A 25,061-nucleotide genomic window follows, 5' to 3' on the forward strand; every position below is an offset into this window, starting at 1 on the left:
ACTATGATCTTATTAGGCCTTTCATTTAAAATATATGTCAGTTTCCTTTTGGACAAAATGTAAGCCTCATGTTGTAAGCCTGCATACAGAAGAGGTTTCAGAATCACCTGGGGAAGGTGTTTTTTTTTTTTTTTTTTTTTTTTTAGGAGCAGAGATTCCAACACATTTCCCCATGGTATCTGATTCAGTAAATCTAAGGGGGGCCCAAGAATCTATTGCCACAATCAGCCAAATTTAGAAAACCACTATTCCACAAGCAGATGCTTGGGGAACAGTTATTCAACTTAGGTTTGTATAAACACTCAAATGTACATACTTTTAAAAACATCTGAAAGCACGAAATGAAAATTGCCCTAAACATAAAAATAAACAGTGACTGGCCACCAACTAAAGAAGTTATGGGATTTATTTAAATTCAATAAAAATCTTTCCATCATAAACACAACACAATCAATACCCTCCACCCCTAATTCTCAGTCTATCACGCATCCTTCTATCTTCCTTCACTGACAAATTTACTTTAAAAATAGACTGTGGTTAGAATGGAGAATATTGGATATCCATGGGGCACCTGGCTGGCTCAGTTGGAAGGGCATGTGACTCTTGATCTTGGGGCTGTGAGTTCAAGCTCTACGCTGGGTGTAGAGATTACTTAAATAAATAATATATTTTTAAAAAGAGGAGTAGAGTCCATGATGGCAGAGGAGTAGGAGACCTTAATTTCTTCTGGTCCCAGGAATTCAGCTAGATAGTTATGAAACCATTCTGAACACCTGCCAACTTAACCCAAGATCAAAGAAAAGAATAGCTGCAACTCTACAAATAGAAAAACGACCACTTTCTGGAAGGTAGGACGTATGGAGCCCTACAAGAAATACTGAAAGGAGTCCTCTAAGCAAAGAGAGAGCAAAAAGTAACACAGACCAGAAAGGAACAGAGACAATATACATAATAGTCATCTTAGAGGCAAACCAATGGCACTAAATTCATACCTTTCAATAGTTACCCCGAATGTAAATGGGCTAAATTCCCCAATCAAAAGACACAGGGTATCAGATTAGATTAAAAAAAAAAAAAGACCCATCAATATGCCATCTGCAAGATACTCATTTTAGACCCAAAGACACCTCCAGATTGAAAGTGAGGGGGTGGAAAACCATTTACCATGCTAGTGGACATCAAAGAAAGCTGGGGTGGCAATCCTCACATCAGACAAATTAGATTTTAGACCAAAGACTGTAATAAGAGATGAGGAAGAACACTGTATCATAATTAAAGGGTCTATCCCACAAGAAGATCTAACAATCGTAAATATTTATGCCCTTAACATGGGAGAAGCTAATTATATAAGCCAATTAACAACAAAATCAAAGAAACACATCAACAATATACAATACAATACAATAATAGCAGGGGACTTTAACAGCCCCCTCACTGCAATGGACAGACCATCTAAGCAAAAGATCAACAAGAAAATAAGGCCTTTGAATGACACACTGGACCACATGGACTTCACAGATATATTCAGAACATTCCATCCCAAAGCAAAACAATACACATTCTTCTCTAGCGCACACGGAATAGAATAGATCACATCTTGGGTCACAAATAAGGTCTCAACTGGTACCAAAAGATTGGGATCATTCCCTGCATATTTTCGGACCACAATGCTTTGAAACTGGAACTCAGTCACAAAAGGAAAGTTGGAAGGAACTCAAATACATGGAGACTAAAGAGCATCCTACTAAAGAATGAATGGGTCAACCAGGAAATTAAAGAAGAATTTTAAAAATTCATGGAAACAAATGAAAATGAAAACACAACTGTTGAAAATTTTTGGGATACAGCAAAGGCAGTTCTAAGAAGGAAGTATACAGCACTACAAGCCTTTCTTAAGAAACAAGTATGGTTGGGCGCCTGGGTGGCTCAGTGGGTTAAGCCTCTGCCTTCAGCTCAGGTCATGATCTCAGGGTCCTGGGATCGGGTCCCACATCGGGCTCTCTGCTCTGCAGGGAGCCTGCTTCCTCCTCTCTCTCTCTCTCTCTCTCTCCCCCCGCCTGCCTCTCTGCCTACTTGTGATCTCTATCAAATAAATAAATAAAATCTTTAAAAAAAAAAAAAGAAACAAGTACGGTTCCAAATACACAACCTAACCCTACACCTAAAGGAGCTGGAGAAAGAATAGCAAATAAAGCCTAAACCAAGCAGGAGAAGAGAAATAATAAAGATCAGAACAGAAATCAATGAAATAGAAACCAAAAGAACAGTAGAACAAATCAACACAACTAGGAGCTGGTTCTTTGAAAGAATTAATGATTGATAAACAACTGGCCAGAATTATCAAAAAGAAAAGAGAAAGGACCCAAATAATATCATGAGAAAGAGGAGAGATTATAACCAAAACTGAAGAAATACAAACAATTATAAGAAATTATGAGCAAATATATACCAACAAATTAGGCAATCTGGAAGAAATGGATGCATTCCTAGACACCTATAAACTACCAAATTGAAATAGGAAGAAACAGAAACCTGAACAGACCCATAACAAGGAAATTGAAGCAGTAATTAAAAGACTCCCAACAAGCAAGCCTCCAGGGCTGGATGGCTTCCCAAGGAATTCTACCAAACATTTAAAGAAGAATTAATACCTAGTCTTCTGAAACTGTTCCAAAAAATAGAAATGGAAGGAAAACTTCCAAACTCCTATGAAGCCAGCATTACCTTTATCCAAAATCAGAGAAAGACCCCACCAAAAATACCAGTATCCCTGATGAATATGTATGTAAAAATTCTCAACAAGATACTGGCCAATAGGATCCAACAGAACATTATTCACCTCAACCACATGGGATTTATTCCTGGGCTGCAAGGTTGGTTCAACATCCACAAATCAATCAATGTAATACATTACATTAATAAAAGAAAAAACAAGAACCATATGATCCTGTCAACAGATGCAGAAAAGTCATTTGACAAAGTACAGCATCCTTTCTTTCTTTTTTTTTTTTTAAAGATTTTATTTATTTATTTGACAGAGATCACAAGTAGGCAGAGAGGCAGGCAGAGAGAGGAAGGAAAGCAGGCTCCCGGCTGAGCAGAAAGCCCGATGCGGGGCTCGATCCCGGGAACCTGGGATCATGACCCGAGCCGAAGGCAGTGGCTTAACCCACTGAGCCACCCAGGTGCCCCAGTACAGCATCCTTTCTTGATCAAAACTCTTCAGAGTGTAGGGAGAGAGGGTACATACCTCATAATATCATAAAAGCCATCTATGAAAAACTCACAGCGAATATCATTCTCAATGGGGAAACACTGAGAGCTTTTCCCCTAAGGTCGGGAACACGGCAGAGATGTCCACTATCTCTGCTGCTGTTCAACATAGTACTAGAAGTCCTAGCCTCAGCAATCAGACAACATAAAGAAATAAAAGGCATCCGAATTGGCAAAGAAGTCATCAAACTCTCACTCTTTGCAGATGATATGATACTTTAAACCCAAAACACGGCACCACAAAACTGCTAGAACTCATACAGGAATTCAACAATGTGGCAGGATATAAAATCAGTGCACAGGAATCAGTTGCATTTCTATACACCAACAATGAGACAGAAGAGAGAAATTAAGGAGTCGATCACATTTACAATTGTACCCAAAACCATAAGATACCTAGGAATAAATCTAACCAAAGAGGCAAAGAACCTATACTCAGAAAACTATAGAATATTCATGAAAGAAATTGAGGAAGACACAAAGAAATGGAAAAATGTTCCATGCTCATCGATTGGAAGAACAAATATTGTGAAAACGACTATGCTACCTAGAGCAATGTACACATTCAACACAATCCCTATCAAAATACCATCAACTTTTTTACAGAACTGGAACAAATAATCCTAAAATTTGTATAGAGCTAGAAAAGACCCCTAAGAGCCAAAGGAATGTTGAAAAAGAAAACCAAAGCTGGTGGCATCACAATCCCGGACTTTAAGCTCTATTACAAAGCTGTACTCATCAAGACAGTATGGTACTAGCACAAAAACAGACACGTAGATCAATGGAACAGAATAGAGAACACAGACATGGACCCTCAACTCTACCGCCAACTAATCTTCAACAAAGCAGGGAAGAATATCCAATGGAAAGAAGACAGTCTCTTCAATAAATGGTGTTGGTAAACTTGGACAGCCACATGCAAAAGAATGAAACTGGACCATTTCCTTAAACCATACACAAAAATAAACTCAAAATGGATGAAAGACCTCAATGTGAGACAGGAATCCATCAAAATCCTTGAGGAGAACACAGCCAGCAACCTCTTCAACTCAGCCACAGCAACTTCTTGCTAGACACATCTCCAAAGGCAAGGGAAACAAAGGCAAAATGAACTACTGGGACTTCATCAAGATAAAAAGCTCTTGCACAGCAAAGGAAACAGTCAACAAAACCAAAAGAACTGACAGAATGGAGAAGATATTTACAAATGGCATATCAGATAAAGGGCTAGTATCTAAAATCTATAAAGAACTTACCAAGGGCGCCTGGGTGGCTCAGTGGGTTAAGCCTTTGCCTTTGGCTCAGGTCATGATCCCAGGGTCCTGCTATCGAGGCTTGCATGGTGCTCTCTGCTCAGCAGGGAGCCTGCTCCCCGCCCCCCCCCCGCCCCGCGCCACCTCTCCCTGCCTCCTTGTGATCTCTCTCTCTCTCTCTGTCAAATAAATAAATAAATAAAATCTTTAAAAAAGAAAAAGAACTTATCAAACTCAACACCCAAAGAACAAATAATCTAAACAATGGGCAGAAGACATGAACAGATATTTCTGCAAAGAAGACATCCAGACGGCCAACAGAAACATGAAAAAGTGTTCGACATCACTTGGCATCAGAGAGATACAAATCAAAACCACAATGAGATACCACCTCACACCAGTCAGAATGGCTAAAATTAACAAGTCAAGAAATGACAGATGTTGGCAAGGATGTGGAGAAAAGGGAACCCTCCTACACTGCCGGTGGGAATGCAAGCTGGTGCAGCCACTCTGCAAAAGAGTATGCAGGTTCCTCAAAAAACTGTTAATAGAGCTGCCCTATGACCCAGCAATTGCACTCTTGGGTATTTACCCCAAAAATACAAATGCAGTGATCCAAAAGGGCAGCTGCACCCCAATGTTTATAGCAGCAACGTCCACAATAGCCAAAGTATGGAAAGAGCCTAGATGTCCAACAACAGATGAATGGATAAAGTTGTGGTATATATCTATATACAATGGAATATTAAGCAGCCATCAAAAAAATGAAATCTTGGGGTGCCTGGGTGGCTCAGTGGGTTAAAGCCTCTGCCTTCAGCTCAGGTCATGATTCTGGAGTACTGGGATCGAGCCCCGCATCGGGCTCTCTGATTGGCAGGGAGCCTGCTTCCCCCTCTCTTTCTCTGCCTGCCTCTCTGCCTACTTGTGATCTCTCTGTCTGTCAAATAAATAAATAAATAAAATCTTAAAAAAAAATCTTCCCATTTGCAACGATGTGGATGGAACTAGAGGTTATTATGCTAAGTGAATTAAGTCAATCAGAGAAAGACAATTATTATACGATCTCACTGATATGCGGAATTTGAGAAACAAGGCAGAGGATCATAAGGGAAGAGAGGAAAAAATGAAACAAGACGAAACTAAAGAGAGAAACCATAAGAGACTCTTCATCTCACGAAACAGAGGGTTGCTGGAGGGGAGGGGGTGGAAGCGATGGGGTGGCTGGGTGATGGACGCTGGGGTGGATATGTGTTGTAGTGAATGCTGATTGTCATGTAAGACTGATGAATCACAGACTTACACCCCTGAAACAAATAATACATTATATGTTAATTTAAAAAAAGATAAAGGGGATTAAGAAGTACAAACTTCCGCTATAAAATAAGTCATAGAGATGAAAAATACAACATAGGCAATATTGCCTATAATATTATATAATGTATGGTGACAGATGGTAACTACATTTATTACGGTGAGCAGTGAGTAATGTATAGAATTGTTGAATCAATATGTTGTACACCTGAAACTAATAAAACACTGTATGTCAACTATACTTCAATAATAACAATAAAATAATTTCAGGCCAAAAAAAAAAAAAGAATAGTGGATACCCTTTGCAAGCTGGGGAATGACCAGGACAATGAGGGGTTCTAGAGTACTAGATATGCTAGTATGGTCAGTTTGTAAAAATTTACTTGTTATCCGTGTACTTTTCTGTATGTGAGATTTCAACACAAAGTTAGAATAATAGACTCTTGGGGAGCCTAGATGACTCAGTCAGTTAGTTAATCATCTGCCTTCCGCTCAAGTCATGATCCCATGGTCCTGGGATCAAGCCCCACATGGGGAATCCTTGCTCAGCAGGGAGCCTGCTTCTCCCTCTCCCTCTGCCACTTTCCCTGCTTGTGTTCTCTTGCTCTCTAATTAATTAATTAATTAATTAATTAATTTTTTTAAAAAAAGAAAAATAGACTCGTACTTGCTTTCTCTACTTCATTCCCCCCCCCTTCGCTACTCAACGTACCTAAAACCATTCTTCCCAAGGCAACCAATGGCTTCCCATTTACTAAACTCCAATGGTCATCTGGCATCCTGGCTGCACCCCAAAACTGGTGACCCCTCTACCATCTTCATACTCTCTCTTGCTTCAGTTGCCAAGATTCTACTCTAGCTCCATTGTGCATGCTTTGTAGGGCATTCTTTCCCTCTCCTTTTGGGCCTTATCTTCCTCTGCCCATTTCTTGAAAGCTGGTGAGTCAGAGCAGTCCTTCACCCTCTCCCCTTCTCACTCTGGAGCAATTTCATTTGAATCTAAGTCTTTGACTTCAATCATATGCCACTTATGTCCAAATATGAATTCCCAACTCCAGCCTCTCCTAAGTCTCAGGCTTGTACATGGAACTCCCCATAGACTTCTTCACTAAGTGTTTCAAATGCTACCTCATAATGAATTTCCTTTCTCCCAAACCCTGTTTTTCTCCGTTTCCCTACCTCAGTTAATGGCCCTATAAGCCACACAAAGGACAACATCAAAGCAACTCTTTAATGAAACAATGAAAACAGACTTCAAAGACAGTCAGATGTGGTTGCTGCCTCCGCCATCTAAAAAAGTGGACAAATAATTACACCGCTTGTGATGAGTGCACTAACCGACAAAGGACTGGAGAAACACAGAGAAAAGAATAATGTACCACAACTGGAAATTCTGGAAACAACTGCAGGGAGAAGGCAGAATCAACAATCGAAAGTTTATGCATTTCTTTCTTTTGGCAGCCACCCAAAAGACTTAGTGTCACTAGGACCAGCCTCTGAAAAGAGCAGTAACAAAGAAACCAAAAGTTTGGAGCGTGAGGATGATTTTTGAAACACCACAATCTTTTCAGCTATCCCATGAGTAGGTACAGTCTCTAAACACAGCAAATACAGAGCCATAAACCAAGTCTGCTGCTTTACTAATACCAAAACATTCTCACTCAAGAAGTTCCCTTTTAGTATCAAGGTCAGATGGGTTTTGATGATAACATACACAAAATTATTCAGTATCAAAAACTGCACAAATAAACCTAATGCCTTAATTATTGCATTTTAGCTATTATATAACTTATCGGTCATATAATCTATACATTAAAATGTGCAGCTGTTTCCAAAGTTATTACATGAGACCATTTTTATATCTATCACTGCGGAAAATAAGTGCATGTGGGGACATTTTTACAGTAAATGTCATTTAAAATTAGATATTCTCCTATTTATAGGAAATGAGGCATAATTATATATTTTTCCTCCAAATGTTACACTGGTTCTGTGATCTTCAGTCAACGTTTTCTGCAGTAATTTCCACGTGAAAGCATTCTTCATTAAAAATAAAATGTTTTAATCTGATTCTTTTCGGTTAAGAGATAAAAATCTGAAACGTATTTTTTAAAAAAGTAGTCTGGGGTGCTTGGGTGGCTCATTCAGTTAAGCATCTGCCTTTGGCTCAGTCATGATCCCAGGGTCCTGGGATCAAGCCCCACATCGGGCTCCCTGCTTAGCGAGGAACCTGCTTCTCCTCTTCCCTCTGTCCCTCCCCCTACCCCTCCTTGTGCTAAATAAATAAAATCTTTTAAAAAATTAAAAAGGTCTATGAAAACTGACAATACTTTTGAGGATATTCTTGTCCCAAAAAAAGAACACAAAATGAAAAAATAAACTATGTGAAAGAGATTAGGGTAAAACAAAATGATGAAATCAATGAACAATTTTGCCCAAATCAGGCTACACTGCTGTCCTTAGGAAAGTGTTTTACACCGAATTAAAAATAAAGAGAAACTAAATGAGCCCATATTTGTGAAATATCCAAAAAAATGCCTTCCTGCCATAATGAGCATTCATGACCATATCTACATTTTATACAGCAATCCTTTCCCATCTGGAGAGCCACACACCAACTGGTAATCGAGGCTTTCTTTCTCTGAGAAGAAGGTTAGAGGGATACAGACAGTGGGAGCCTGAATATTATCTTCACTGTACTGTTTTGGCTTTTTAAAAGAACAGTTATTCAGTATTACTTATATGCTATTTTTAAAAAATAGTTACAGTCTCACCTCATACACCTTAAGATGGCCACTATCAAAACACCAGAAAATAGCAAATGTTAGCAAGAATACAGAGACAGTGGATCCCCTGTGCATTGCTGGAGGGACTGTGAAATGGTGCAACACCTAGGCAAAAGTGTGTGGAAGCTCCTCGGGGCACCTGGGTGGCTCAGATCAGGATCTCAGGGTCCTGGGATGGAGCCCCACATTGGGAATCTCTGCTCAGCGGGGAGCCTGCCCCCCTCCCCCACGCACCGGCCTGCTGCTCTGCCTACTTGTGATCTCTGTCAAATAAATAAAATCTTTAAAAAAAATAAGAGTGTGGAAGTTCTTCAAAAAATTAAACATAGAATATGTTTATGATCCAGCAATTCCATGTCTGGGTATATATCCCCAAAAAACTAAAAACAGGGTCCTGAGGATATAGTCAGGTTCACAGTAGCATTATTCACAATAGCCGACAGGTGAAAGCAACCCAACTGTCAAGGCCATTATGCTAAACAAAATAAACCGGTCACAAAAGACAAGTACTGTATGATTTCATTTACAGGAGGCATCTAAAGTAGTCAAATTCATAGAAACAGAGAGTGAAATGGTGGTTACCAGGGGCCGGAGGAGGAAGAAATGGGGAAAAGTTCAATGGATAGAGAGTTTCACTTTCCCAAGATAAAAAAAAAGTTCTAGAGATTATCGTTCATCAGTGTGAATATATTTAGCACTACTGAACTGTACAGTTAAAAATGGCTAAGATAGGGGTGCCTGGGTGGCTCTGTTGTTAAGTGTCTGCCTTCGGCTCAGGTCATGATCCCAGGGTCCTGGGATCGAGCCCCACATCGGGCTCCCCGATCAGCGGGAAGCCTGCTTCTCCCTCTCCCACTCCCCCTGCTTGTGTTTCCTCTCTCACTGTGTCTCTCTCTGTCAAATAAATAAATAAAATCTTTAAAAAAAATGGCTAAGATAGTAAATTTTTTGTTATGTGTGGGTTGTTTTCTTACTGCAATACAAAAAAAATGACTAAAAAAATGGTTAAGGTGGTTAAAAAAAAAATGCAGCCAGAGAGAAAAATAAACAGTATGCCTTCTCAAAAAGAGTTCTTTCTCTTCAAAGTAGTAACCTTGATAGATCAAATAAGGAGTCAGAATTTATTCCAACTATTTATGTAACAAATTAATAAAGGAAATTTACTTTTAATATGTGATCATGTGGCTTCCATTTCCAAATGATTTCAGATCAAATTTTAAGCTTGTCTAAAAAGCAGTCTCGGTACATTTGAAATGTAAGTGAGAAAAGCAGATTAGAAAATGGCATTGTTTAAAGGGTTGGGGGTTGTAAGTTTTCTGGAAATGTGAAACTGAGGATATGTGTAAGTATGCCCACAAACAAGTCTGAAAAGATGTTAACTGTGGTTGTCTATAAAAGGTGGGGGAATTAAGGGTGAGTCTTTAGTATCTTCTGTATTTCCTAAAGATTTTACAACATACATTGATTCATTTTGTAATACACAAAGAATGAAAGTGCCTGGTTCCTAAGTGTATTCTAAAGAAACTTCCAAAGTATGAAAATAACTCCAAACGAAGAGGAGTAAAAATATCTTGATGCGTGAAGATATTTTTTGCATAAATCTACTGATCAGTGATACCATGTCTTGGAAAAAAATGTATTGACAAGATAATTAAATCTATTCTCTCAAAACGACCATTTGGATGGGCATTCATTTGGATGTATAAATTTGGGAGCACTTACACTTTCACAACAACGGAAACCACAATCATTTCAGACTGTTTCATAGTAAATGGATTATGAAGTCAGTAAGCTGCTGTGAAGTCAGTATTTTAAGAGTTTAGACTTTAACCTACAAATAGAAAAATGGTCTTCCGACTACGACAAATACAGAACTATTTTTTAAGAGTGTATTTATTAGAGAGAGAGAGGGAGGAAGGGAGAGCACGAGCAGGGGGAGGGACAGAAGGAGGGTCGTAGGGAGGGGCAGAGGGAAGCAAGACTCCCCACTCAATAGGGAGCCTGATGTGGGACTCTGATCCCAGGATCAGGACCTGCCCAGAAGGCAGACGCTTAACCAGATGAGCCACCCAGATGCCCCAATACAGAACTATTTTGTAAGAAACTCAATTCTGTAATTCTGCAGTAGAGTAACTGATATCTCCCAGGTCTCCCTCATTCACCATAAACAAACTGTGATCTAAAGAGATAAGAGGGGAGAATGAGGCTGTCTTTAAGATAAACACTACCTCTGGCTTACATAAAACCAACTTCTATTTTATCTTCAGAGGGCAGAATTCACCACAAAACTAGGTCAGCAAAGAAACTATGGTTCATCTGCAACTGTTCCATATTCTACTCTTTAAAAATAGTTATCGGTTTTTGTTAAAGTCACACAAAAAGTAACAAACTTGTCTGATAAGCAGGAAGGAAACCTCAAGGCCAAGGAGTGAGATTACCGTTTCTTCAGGCACGTTTTGAGTCAGCTGGTCAGGCTGTACTGGCGTCACAGACTTAGAACACACATGACACATAATCTAACATGTTTCAAATTTATCTGAACTTCCTCATTCAGACAGAAACTTACCACTGCTTACCTATTTCTCTCTCTTTCAGAATGGCACCCCAATATCCATTCAATCTTTTCTGAGTTAGGGGACTACAAGGAGGAAAAAAATCAGAGGGGAACAATTTCCTTTAAGAATTGTCTTTCAAACGCTTCCATTTTTCCAAGTAACTAAAAAAAATCTATATTTTCTAAGAGGAAGAGCTATTTTGTCAACGCACAGTCTATCAAAACCCAGGTTTCATTTCCTAATAAACCACTGCATTACAAAGAACACAGAACTCACTGACAACTGCCTCCAAACTCATCTCATTTACTCACAGCTTTTTCTTAAGGAAAAAAAGAACAGTAACATTTTTTTAGGAAAAAAGTGGCTGTGTAAGAAGGCTCAATTCAGTTGATGATAATCTGGATTCATAATGAAAATCTCTGCAAAAATACGAACAAAAACAAGAAAAGTCAATATTTGGATTATACACAGCAACTTCTAACAGTGCTCCCAAATGATTTGACTCCACAAACAGGCTCAGGGTCAATATTTGCCAAGTGAGGTAAGCAATCAACAGAGGAGTCAGGAAACTTGTTGGAGTCCTCGTATCACTTGGTGCTTACTTACTCACTTGCCAGTTTAACCCATGTCATAACACGACACGTGAATCAGCACCTCTAATGGGAGAGGAGATTCATTTCAGCAAGCATAAAGAAAAACATTCTGTTATTTCACAAGGACTGACGTCTGTGGGATGGGAGAGAAAAGAAAAAGAAACCTTTACTATTTTCATATATCCTACTTAAAAAAACCAGTCAAACCTCAAGCTGTTTACAAAGCTATAATCATCAAGATAGCATGGTATTGGCACAGAAACAGACAAACAGATCAATGGAAAAGACCAGAGAACCCAGAAATGGACCCTCAACTCTATGGTCAACTAATCTTCAACAAGGCAGGAAAGAATGTCCAATGGAAAAAAGACAATCTCTTCAACAAATGGTGTTGGGAAAACTGGACATCCACATGCAGAAGAATGACACTGGGCCACTTTCTTACACCCTACACAAAAATAAACTCAAAATGGATGAAAAGCCTAAATGTGAGATAGGAATCCACCAAATCCTAGGGGGAACACAGGCAGCAACCTTTTTGACCTAGGCTGCAGCAACTTCTTTGTAGACACATCTCTGGAGGGAAGGGAAACAAAAGCAAAAATGAACTACTGGGAAATAAATCATCAAGATGAAAAGCTTTTGCATGGCAAAGGAAACGATCAACAAAACCAACTGACAGAATGGGAGAAGATATTTGCAAATGTCTTATCAGATAACGAGCTAGTATCCAAAATCTATAAAGAACTTATCAAACTCAACACCCAAATAATCCAGTCACGAAACAGGCAGAAGATATGAATGGACATTTACAAATGGCCAAAAGACACATGAAAAAATGCTCGACATCACTCAGCATCAGGGAAATACAAATCAAAACCACAATGAGATACCACCTCACACCTGTTAGAATGAACAACTCAGGAAGCGACAGATGTTGGCAAAGATGCAGAGAAAGGGGAACCCTCTGACACTGTTGATGGGAATGCAAACTGGTGCAGCCACTCTGGAAAATAGTATGGAGGTTCCTCAGAAAGTTAAAAATAGAGCTACCTTACCATCCAACAATTGCACTGCTGGGTATTTATCCAAAGGATACAAACACAGTGATTCAAGGGGGCATATGCACCCCAATGTTTACAGCAGCAATGTCCCCAGTAGCCAAACTATGGGAAGAGCCCAGATGTCCATCGACAGATGAATGGATAAAGATGATGTGGTCTATATATACAATGGAATATTGCTCAGCCATCAGAAAGAATGAAATCGTGCCATTTGCAACGACATGGATAGAACTAGAGGGTATTATGCTACGCACAGTAAGTCAAAGACAAATACCATCAAATACCATATGATTTCACTCATATGTGGAATTTAAGAAACAAAACAGATTAACAAAGGGGAAGGGAAGAAAAAACAAAATAAGATGAAAACAGAGAGGGAGGCAAACCGTAAGAGCCTCTTAACTCTAGGGAACAAACTGAGGGTTACTGGAGGGAAGTTGGGGGGGGGATAGGGTAACTGGGTGATGGGCATTAAGGAGGGCACATGATGGAATGAGCACTGGGTATTACATGCAACTGATGAATCCGTCAATTCTACCCCTAAAACTAATAATACAGTATATGTTAATTAAATTGAGTTCAAATTAAAAATTTTTAAATTTAAAATTAAAAAAAAAATAAAAAGGCCAGTCAAATGAATGAATAGATATTTCTGAAGAAAGAAACCACTGGATATCCCTCCCAACCAGAGCCATTAACACATGCCTGTGAACCTATCTCTAGTTCCCATGAAGGGCTCCTCATCTTCACCCAACCAAACAAAGACATCCTTAAATTGGAGTCAGTGTGGGCTTTGAATAAAACACACTGAGTTGCTTCAAAGAGGCAGAAAGAAGTAGGAAGACAAAGGGTGACTGTATTTAAAGTGCCTTTAAAACAATACTCATTCAAAATACAACTGTACTATCTATAATGCCCTTATCATAAAAATACAGCTTAATATTCAAAGTTATAGGCTCTCAGCATATTGAAAATCTCCAGCCCTTGCTCTAAATTCTTGCTTCTACCACTATTAGTATAGAATGAAGTTTTAAAACCCACTACATTAAGAAATTGGCACTGTTCAAGTTTTCTAAAAGAACTGGCATGAGGCCATGCAGAAATTAGGAAAAACTCCAAGTGAAAAACAAGTAACTTCCAAATTCTAAGATTTATCTTCAGACTGAGATTCCGCCCCCCTGAAAATATCTACATGAACTTTCATGTTATATGCACTAACCACAAAATTCCACTTAAGCATTCCTGGGGAAAATCAACTCTTTTTAAACTTTCATTTCAAAAATCTTTTGGCACTTTCCTGTCATATTATAAATAAGTTAACTGTCGAGTTTTGGAAACAGATATGTTTCTTTGCGATAGAGATGTCTTATGCATCTAATTACTTGCAGTAATTTTATATGTACCATACAAACAAATATCAAAGTTCATTTCTTAGCCTCTAAAAACTTCCAGTCTAGCCTAGAAAAGACAGGAGTGTCAAGCACACATACACAAAGATCGTCTAATCATGAAAGTCTACAAACATGCGTAGGCTCCACAGGGTAATGAATTCATTTATCATAAATATCTAGTCGATTATCTACTGTTTTCCATTTGTCTCTGCTCCCCATTCTTTTAAGGTACAATTCATCTACGCCTTCCTTCTCCTCTCCCAGCGTTAGTTGCACACAAGAGGCCATAAGCGTTTCAGATGAAAGATTGTTAGGGTGTCCTGAGCAGAATTCAGTTCTATATGAGAAGTGAATTTATCCAACTTTCATCTATTTGTGACAGTCAGTCCTAAGTCCAGGGTGCTACCCGAAACTCTAGATCACTTCAGGAGACAGATGCAATGCAGAAGGGATAGAAAATAGCTTATGTTCACACAGCGCTTCATAGTTTTTTCCACACGTTACTGTATTTGAACCTCCCAACAATCCTGTGCCAAATGGAGGGGCATATTATTGGTCCCGCAGTACCTTGATAATGGGACTCTGAGAAATTAAAGAACCTCATTAAAGTTGCTCAGCCCTAAACCAAACACACTATCAACTGAACCTGAGCCTGTGCTTTCTGACATCATCCAGTGGGGCTGGGCAGTTTTTCTTCTTTGTGATCCACCACCCAACATCTTTGAAGGGTCAGAAAGGAAAAAAACCCAGTTAATCCTGCACATAAATATGTATTTATGTGAGTAAATATGCATGCATTATATACACATATGACAAATATATACACATAGTAAATACATATGTCTATGTATAAATATACATATTCATTATAATTTCTCAAGAAGTCCTTTGGAGATGCTTATATTGTAGGGGAGAAATCTTTACTATCTTTTCAAATGTGTGCCATTTAAAATAATATGTAAAATAAAGTTACAACACTTCTTTTGCAATTTATAGGTGATTTTCCTTTTCCATTTAGCAGTATTATTCTCCCCTCAGTCTGCACTAGTGATATACTATTCATGGTAAGAAAATTAATTTCAGAAAGATAGACAATTACATCAAGACCAAACAGCCACAGAGTATGTAAGGTAAAATGCCTGATAGCTAAGGACATGGTCACCTCAGGCTCCTGGGAGTGGGGAGCTCTGAGCGCAGGTCAGATCTCTGTCCTTCAGGAAGGAACTGTTGGAGTTTTCGGGAGGCCAAGTTCTCTCCCTCAAGATGTCTGATGATTCCCCAATCTCCAACCCACATCTCTCATGAAAACGCCATACCCTTGGGTTTCATGTCAACTGATCACCGCATGATAATGTCCACAGATACTTCAAGGGGGCCAATCTGTGTCAAATCAAACCCACCTCAGCCTTCTTCCACTTTCCCATCTCACCGAGTAGTTCGAACAGTCCCTTGGTTTTCCAAGCTAAAAGCCTGAGCAGCATCCTTAAAATCTCCTTTCCCCTCTTCTGCCACAGCCAGTCAACAAACCAAATTTTGAAATTAAAAAATACATTTGGAAAGCCCCAAGATCATGCACCACCCCAACAGTATGTAGCAGCCTCCTACAAGAAGCCCACTAAAAGTCAGTAACGGCTCACGTTTATCGAACCCTTACTTGATACCAAGCACTGTGCGAAGCTTGGGGTCCAAGTTAATTTAACCCACACAAAAGTCTGAGGTTGGTGCTAGTCTTATCCTTGCTTTACAGATGACACAGCTACAGAGAATTTGAGTATCTTGCCCAGGGGAACACGGTGAAGCCCAAGGACTTAAGACAGCGCCGAACCCGTATGCGTCCTTGCATCCACTTCTCTGCTCTCCCTGGAAGGCCCTTCCAATCGTGTCCCCCCAGCTTCAGAGGTCAGCGCAGGCAATGTTCTACTCTACAAAGTCTCCTGATGCCCCCTGCTGGTGCTCGCTCCTCTAAATCACTAGTTCTCAAGGGCGGCTACACTACAAACTGGATGCTTACACGCTAATCCTAAAGATTTTGACCGCACTGACCTGGGCACAGCCTGCGCAGCAGGACTTGCTTGCTAGGTGATTCTAATGTGTAGCCAAAGTCGTGACCCAATCTACCCAACTTGCCCCAACTTTGACATCAGAGCACTTACCACACTGCACTGGCATGGGCCATTTCTGCACCACTAACCTCAAGTTTTGGTCACCTGGGGGGCGGGCTGGTTCAAAACCAGAGGTACCTGGACCTCACATAAAAAGGAAATCAGACCCATGGGCAGGGCCCTGGAAAATGCCTCTCGAATAATTCTGGCATGCGGCCAAATCTGGGGACTCTCTCCTGGGTAAGAACTAGGACTTTTTATTTGTACCCACGAGGGTGTAGCACAGTGCTCAGTCACAGCTGGACTATGATAAACCTTTGTGTAATGAATGGAATCTAGTAACAGGAATCTGGGGGCTGGGTATAGATATTCAATTCTAGCAGCAGCACCCAGAAAAACTTCCTGGAATAGTGAGTGTGCAAATATGGACTGGGCAGCTTTTCAAATGTGTTTTTTAATCCGCCAGTGCCCCCTACTGACCTGAAGATGGATAAGTCAAAACAATGGTTCCGGCTTAAATATTTCAATTGTATATGCACATACTAGTCACACACACAGTACTTTTTCCACCAACACCTATATTATCAATCCCTTTCCGCTCCAAGCTGATGACTCTTAGACCCACATCAATCCTACCATTTGCTGGTCCCCATTTCCAGGAGGCAGTCATGACGGACCTCCCGAAGCAGCTCTCAGAAGAGTCCTCAAAGCCCTTCACTGACCTTTTCTTCCTTTGGTCAGTACCTCTTGCAAATCCCACCACACTCATAAAATCAAACACCTTTTAAAAACACAAGAAGCCATTCATCTACCAATCTGCTTCAGTTCTTGCTATTCAAAGTATGATGGGGGACCAGCAGCATCTATATCATCCAGAAGCTTGCTTCAAAAAAAAAAAAAATGGACACCCTGAGGCCCCACCCCAGACCTGCTGGAACAGAGCTGCATGTATTTTAAAGTTTGAGAAGCACTGGTTCTCAACTTTCTTAACTACTAGACCTAACACTACTTTATGACAAATATTCTAAGTAGCTCTTTTGCTATCTTGAAATAAAAATTTATCACCCATCTACACATGTAAGACCAAAAAAAGAGACCAGTATACTGATTTGATGGTAACATGATGGAGAACAAAAGGAAAAGATTTACAGTAAGAATTATATTTCAGTATATAACTGTTCAACACAACTAAAGACAGGCAGAACAATCCAAGTTTCCAAAATGTACCCCAAATGGCTGGTACTGTCTGGCTGAGAACCACTAGTCTACCATTAATCCCAACCTTTTCTTTCCAGCTCACAGAAGGCAGGCAACATCTTTCCTCCTTTTTGAAGCTGAGGGATTCTCTCTTCTAAAAGCCCCCTTCCGAAAAAATGAAACGAGATGGGATCGGGAGGGAGACAAACCATAAGAGACTCTTAATCTCACGAAACAAACTGAGTTGCTGGGGGGTGGGGGGAGTAGGGATAGGGTGGCTGGGTCATGAACACTGGGGAGGGTATGTGCTATGGAGAGTACTGTGAATTGTGTAAGACTGATGATTCACAGACCTATACCCCAGGGCAAATAATATATTATATGTTAATAAAAAATAAAAATAACAAAAATGAAAGCCCCCTTCCTATATTCCCCCCTAAGGCCATAAACACTGCCAAATCTTGAATATTGGAACAACCACAAAAACAACTCTACAATCTTGACCAACATGTCTCTCTAGTTACCATATTCTCTCCTTTGTTTGAAGGAGAAAATCAAATTTATCAACCCCACCACTGTGTCCATTTACTCATGTCTCAATCACCAACCCATATTAATATAGCTTTCATTTCCATCAGTAACCCACATCTATAAAAGTCATGAAAGCTTTCCAAATTGCCCAAATTAACAAACACTTCTCTAAATTCATCTAACTTATCTCACTGTAATGGACACTGTTGGGCACACAACCAAACTCCACTCCCCACTGTGTTAAATTCATTTCTCTCCCATGTGATTAAGATAAACTAACCCCATCCCTACCTGATCCTGTTTAGTCCAAGCCAATCAGAGCATGGCATTCCCCTGGCACTGGCTATCAGGTCAGGGGTGGACATGTGACCCAAGTTGGTCCAATCAGATTGAAGGAAAAGCATAATCCAAGCATGGGAGTTTTGTCCTCTCCCCTGCTCTAGTGAATGAGAAAGCATGTGTTACTACTGCCAGTCATGCTTAACCATAAGGAGAACCAATCTTATCACGGAAAACCAAGAAAAGAGACCAGGTCCTTAATAACACTGTTGACCTACTGGAGTCCACCCTTCCTCTAGACTTTGTGAGAGAATTCTTACTATTTAAGTAAACGTGTTTTCCCAGCTGAAAGCATCCTAACATAGCCTGCTCTCCTTGAAACATCTTCCTTTGATTTTCTAAACATCACCCTTTTGTACACCTACTTACCAGAAGCTGCTTCTAGAACATCTCTGGCCTCCCCTCTTCCTCTGCTTATTCCTTACATTTTGGTGTCTGCCAAGGTTTGTTGTGATCTTTTCTACTCAAACTACGTATTTGAATAATTGAAACTGAGCTATACTAGCACTTCCCCCAAAGGAGTACCCCAGCTCATCCACCTGAGGGACTCCTACCTGTCTTTCAAAACTAAATATAAATGTCTCCTCTGTGAAGCCTCCCCTTAAGTTCCCAGGGGTTCTTTGCCTTTTTTGCATCATAGACCCAATGGTCCCCTTCTCAAAATAATGCTTCTAACTGCATAAAATGTTAACTGTACTTCAATAGTTATAAAAACATTTTTAAAATTCAAAATGTGATATAGTAATACACACTCCTTACCTTATTAAATAAAAGGACCTAAGAGTGAGTCTTATAACTACCAGAATTTTGAAGTAGTAATGACCGTAAATGATATCCTGAGATCTGCAGCAACCGTGATATAAAAACATCCGTGACATCTATTGGTCCTGTGAGTCCTACTGATGACAGGTACTGCTAATATTACTGTGATTTACTGCGATACTAGCTTATTAAATTAATTGCTCCCAATGAACCTCCTCATATCCATGCTCTTGTGTAGTGTCCCCATACTGACTTTGGCTTGGCCACGTGACTTGTTTTGACATCAGCAAACGTGATGCAAGCAGGTAAGTGTTTGCACAATTGGACTTGCCCTCTTGGAACCCAGTGACCATGTGAGGAAGCCCAAGGTAGGCACAATGAGGGGCACCAAGCGCCCATACGTGACAGTAAGGCCAAGTTATAATCCAAGTATCAGCTGAATTCAGCTACTGGGAGATGCCAGCAGAACTGCCCAGGCAACCCACTGATGGGGAGGTGGGTTTGAAGTTTGTAGTTTGAAGGCACTGGTTTGCACTGGCTTGTTACCCACCAATAGCTAACTGGAACAGTTATCTACACTACACTCATAACTAAAGGAAATGTTACATTTCAGTTGCAGATTGGTGAAAATAAAGATTTTTTCCCCATCAGGGTTTAGGGACTTCCCTGAATTTTATCTATAGACCCTCTGAGGGGCTGAAGACCACAGGTCAAGAGCCCCCAGTGTAGAGGGGAATCCCCGAGGCAGAGGAGATTCTGCTCTCCTTTCTATTACCACAGTGCATCACTGACACCCATATAAACTGATCACAGCATATCCTTTGGTGTTGTAACCCTAAACTGAGCTGAGCTCCTAGCACATAATAGCTGTTCAACACAAATTTATCCAATGAATCCAAGTTGCTTATGGATCTGTCCTGGTAACTAAACTGTGAGCATCCTGAAAACAAAATAAAAGCAAATACTTAGATGGCACTCCTATATGCCAAGGGCTCTTCCAAGTGCTTTACACTTACTTATTTAGTCTTTATAACAACCCTATTAAGTATATGCTAGTCCCTCACTTTCACCGATAGGAAAATAGGCACAAAATGGTTAAGTAATGTGCCCAAGGTCACCCAGCTAGAAAGTGGCAACGCCAGAACTGTAAGACCGAATCCACGTTCTAATTTTATAGCCTGTCCTAATGTGCCCAACGCACACTGCAGAAGCACAATAAAACTTTCAAACAAGTAGTACAATTTTGAGATTTCATTAGCACTATTTTATGGGTGCTATGTTTCTTTAAGACTCAATTTTGTAGACTAATTTCTGGTAGCTTGTGATTTCTCATGATAAGAAACAGCATTTACTTTTTTTTTTTTTAAGTAGTAGAATAATGGCCTCAGGTCAAAATCAGATTTTCGAAACAAAGCCTTCACTCTGAAAAGCGATTTCTTTCAAAAGACATAACTTCGTCAAATGTAAAGGGGGTCGACTTGTCCATATTAAATAATGTTCACTTGGGAGGGGCACTAAGTTCCAGCTTCCCATCCTTCCAACCATTCCCATACCAGCTTCCCCAAATCCTACAACAGCTTCTCCAAAGGTGACCCTCCCCCCATTCACACACCAGGTTCTGAAACCTGACCCTGCCAGGCAACCGAAGCCGAACCCTGCAGTGCCCTGAGCTGGCCTCTCCTTACCCACGAACCCAATAGGTAACCATCCGGGGGTGGGGTGGGTGAGTACTTTGGGGGGTACTTTAACTTTTCAAAGTGTTTTATTCACGAGAGCAAGACCCACAGGACCCGCCTACCCACCCTGGGATCTCACGCCTCCGCCCGGCAACCTCCCGCTCCTAGCGGCTCAGTCAATGAACCGCGGGGTCCGGACGCACCCGGCCCGGAGGCGGGAAAAGCCTCGGGGCGAACCGGGCCTGGCCCCCGGGAAAGCCCACGAGAGCGCGAGCTGGGCTCCGTGAGGCCGGGAGGGGGCGGTGACAGCTGTGACCCGGCTCCACGCTCTCACCTTGAACATGTTGCTGGCAGAGGTGGCTCCGGCGGGGTGACCCCGGCCTCGGCCCCTCCCACTACAGAGAGGTGGCTACGGCGGCCGGATAGGGCCCTGATTCGTCTGACCACAAGCAGGCCGTGGTGCGTATGACTGCCGAACAGCCAATTCGATCCCGCGAAGGATTAGTTCGGAAGTCCGGTCTGGGAGCGGCGTCGCTGAGCTGCAACGCGTCGCTCCTCAGGCGGGAGCGCACGTAAGCCCCGCCCCCCGGAGGCTCCGCCCCTGCGCCGGCCGTTGCTAGGCGGCAGGAAAGCGCCAGCTCAGTGTAGGCGGTAAGCGGGGGCGCGAAGAGGGAGGTGCCCGGTTTCTCGCCGCGCTGGGAATCGGCCTTCGCTGCCGCGATTGGGCGCCCAGCGGCGTGGGCTGGAAATCCTGAGCGCCGAGGCCACCGGGCGGGGGCGCTCGGCTGGTCTCCGGCGTATTTGAAAGTCTCATAGCCGGAAGCTGCTGACCCCTGGGGCCTGGAATTATCTCACAAAAGGTTTTCAGATTTATTTTTTCCGTGGGCTGGAAGTTCCTAAGGTTTTAAATTTAATCTAGTTTGCCATATCCTTTAGTCTCGAAAGGCCCTGACTTTTTTTTCCCCTTTAAAATACTTAAGCATATGCCCCTCTCTGGGAGTCAAATGTCCCTTAATACTACTAGAAAAGGTATTAAAGAGAATAATGATCTAATTAACAAGAATACCAAAACACTAACACAGTGTTTACTATGTGCTCAGCTCTGATCTAAACTCCTTACTCATATTCATCTAATCTTTCCAACAACCCAGGTAGGTGAGTACGATTATTATCCCCAATCTAATAGATGAGGAAACTGAGGCACGGAGAAGTAATTTGTACGAGACCACATGGAAAAAGTGGGAACCCAGAATCCAAACCTAGGTAGTCTGCCTTTAAAGCCTGTGATGTCGCCTAAATAATTGTTATACTGTCTCATAGTTGGGGGGGGTCATATTTCTATCTGTATTACACGTCTTCACCTCATAGAAAGTGTAAATTCATCCAGGCGGGCATCCAAAAGATTAGGGGGGCTTGTGTGAGGCCGCGTCACTGCCCTTCAGCCAAAGACCACTAGGAACACATCTGTAGGTGAACAAGTTGGGTTTATTATCCCTCATTGCTGCTTGGAAAACACACAACGTGGCACAGCGGGGCATCTCAGCGAGGGTGGGAGATAAAAAGATTTATTATAAGATTTGGGCTGAGGCCCCTGGGGTGGCACAGTGAGTTAAGCATCGGGCTCTTAATCTCAGCTCAGGTTTTGATCTTAGGGTCTTGAGTTCAAGACCCCCGTTGGGCTCCATGCTGGGCGTGCAGGCTACTTGAAAAAAAAAAAAAGATTTAGACTTTGGTTGGTTGATTTGGGGGCGAATTCAAAGAAGCCAGGCTTTGCTCTGGTTTGAGTGTTGTTAGGAAGCCAGGATGGTACCAAAGCCCAGCTGTGAGTGCCAGGCCAACTCCCAGATGCTAAGGGCTGCTTTTCTGTTTCTCAAGAGAATTGTATGTTCCAAGCCATCCCCATCCCTATCCCCAAGGACAAATATTGAGAAGACTCTGAAGGCTCTGCCTTTGTAATGGAATGTCACATGTATGTAAAAGTGTGAAGTATAGTGATAAATTAGGGCAGGAGCTTACATCTTTTTTTTTTTAAAGATTTATTTATTTGGGGGCGCCTGGGTGGCTCAGTGGGTTGAGCTTCTGCCTTCGGCTCAGGTCGTGATCTCGGGGTCCTGGGATCGAGCCCCGCATCGGGCTCTCTGCTCAGCGGGGGGCCTGCTTCCCCCTCCCCCGCTGCCCGTCTCTCTGCCTACTTGTCATCTCTCTCTCTCTCTGTCAAATAAACAAATAAAATCTAAAAAAAAAAAAAAAAGATTTATTTATTTGAAAGAGAGAGAGCAGGGCTGGGGGCAGGAGGAGAGAATTTTCAAGCAGACTCCCGGTTGATCCCATGACCCGAGAATCATGACCTGAGCTGGAAGCAAGAGTTGGATGCTCAACCTGACTGAGCCACCCAGGCACCCCAGGGCAGGAGTTCTTAATTCAAGGGGTGTATGAACTTAGATGGGGAAAAAATTACAACTTTATTTTCACTCATCTCTAACTGAACTTTAATATTTCTTTCATTTATAGTGTAAGCAACAAAGCACAGTCGTCTCAGCGATACCTGGGACTTTGTCACCAGTAGAAAGCACAAATATTTTCATATAGTGTCACAGTCATGGCACACTTCCTGACATAGCATTTCTGCTCATTACCAGTTCAAAAGTACAGTAGTTATTAGAGTGCTCATTTTATATAATGCCTAAAGAGGACAGATTCCTGTAGTTTTGTTTTTGAAAATATTTTCACAGAGATTTCAATATAGAGTCCTTTGTGACCCTATGTGTTTTATGTTATGCATTTTAAAAACGTCATTCTTGGGAATCTGTCCATAGGGATCCATGGCACCAGAAGAAAAGGAAGAGCCCCTGCTTTAGTAGATGAGACTAAGCAGTAACTAAGAATTTTGAACCATATCCAAATTGGAGTAATGCACCAAAGGATAGAAAACCAAAGGTGGAATCATTCATTTAGTACACACCCTCTCACTTTACCACAGAGAGAACTGGGGTACCAAGAGGTTAAAAAACTTGCCCAAAGTCTCACAACTACTCCATGATAAAACCAGGACAGAAAGTTCTTAGACAAGCATATAAAAATTCTCCACTCTTGCTAGTGATGGAGGATTCCATAGTTAGCAAGATGCCTCTGGCTCTCAATGAGCTTGGTGGGGTGACAGCCAAGAAAATACATCATGACATAATATGAGAAGTACTGTGAAAGAAAAACCATTATTATTGGCCCTTGGAGACAGGGTGAAGAGTTGTATGAAAAAGAGAGGGTAGAAAACTTCAGAGAAGAGACATCAATTAGCTGGGGTCTTGAAAGATGAATTGATGTTTGCTGGCAGTAGGGAAGTCACTCCAGGAAGGGGAAATGGCATGATCAATGGCACAGAGTTGAAAAACATTGGCTGATTTTGGTGAGAAGTTCTTGTTCTCACGGAGTCTAGAGAGGAATGCTGGTGAAAAGGTGGTATTTTGATATTTGAAAGAGAGAGTGGACTGTAGTTTGAAAAAAGTTTGGAATACCCTTCTAAGGAGTCTGGAGTGCAGTGTGGAGGAAATGAAGTGTCCCTGAAAGATTTTATGCTGGGGGGGTCAGAAAGCTGAATTATTGTGCTATAGAATTAACTTGAGCTGTTGTGTGGAGGAGGCCCAGAAGGATACAGAGACCGGAGACTGGGGGACCAGTTAGAAGGCTATGGATAGATGCATTTTTCTTTTCCATGTCCCTCAGAATATTTTTAGTACCTAAGGCATGTAAGCTATAAGCAACATTAAGAGATCCATGATACCTTCCTTTGTAAAGGGTTCTGGAATTAGCTCAATAATCATATGTCACTTGAAAAAAAAATCATATGGCACTTGAGTCTTGTCTAAACAGTGCAGCAATATAGATTATGACCTCAAATGCTAAACCTATGTACTTTCAGAGCCCTTCATCGCAAGGAAAATGAAGCGCTCTTCAAAGGCATCAGTTCCAAAATCAGATAAACCTCGCTCAGGAAAAGACTACAGAATGTATTTGTCCAATATTGGAAAGAGAAAGGCAATACAACAGTAAGTAGCCATCTTTCACCCTTTATCGTTTGCCACAACTGGTCAGTTTCCATACCGTATTTACCCAGCTAACATCAAACACTTCTTGTTTTGTAAATTAGAGATTTTTTCGTGTGTTTTAAAATTACTTTTGAATTGAATAGTAATTATTATAATTATAGTATTTCATAATTTGCAAAGCA

General features: G+C 41.1%; 2 protein-coding genes across 3 annotated transcripts in view; one reads left to right on the forward strand and one right to left on the reverse strand.

The window, feature by feature from the left end:
* The window catches only part of APOO (apolipoprotein O), a 58,506-nt gene extending 37,098 nt beyond the window's left edge, over window positions 1-21,408 (reverse strand). Inside the window, exon 1 of one of the 2 annotated variants that reach the window (XM_080795731.1) lies at window positions 21,171-21,408. In XM_080795731.1, the coding sequence (XP_080651857.1) occupies window positions 21,171-21,179 (9 nt within the window). In that variant the 5' untranslated portion in view covers window positions 21,180-21,408. The remainder of the gene's footprint in view (window positions 1-21,170) is intronic. The other variant, XM_080795732.1, reaches the window with a different exon arrangement.
* A 657-nt stretch (window positions 21,409-22,065) lies between these two features.
* Window positions 22,066-25,061, forward strand: part of LOC308337007 (uncharacterized protein CXorf58 homolog) — a gene marked incomplete at both ends in the record, with an annotated part of 57,105 nt that continues 54,109 nt past the window's right edge. The window contains 3 exons of the mRNA XM_080794922.1: window positions 22,066-22,074; window positions 22,279-22,384; window positions 24,753-24,879. Coding sequence (XP_080651048.1) covers window positions 22,066-22,074; window positions 22,279-22,384; window positions 24,753-24,879 — 242 coding nt within the window. The remainder of the gene's footprint in view (window positions 22,075-22,278; window positions 22,385-24,752; window positions 24,880-25,061) is intronic.

This window comes from Martes martes (assembly GCF_963455335.1).
Source record: "Martes martes genome assembly, chromosome: X".
NCBI lineage: Eukaryota > Metazoa > Chordata > Mammalia > Carnivora > Mustelidae > Martes > Martes martes.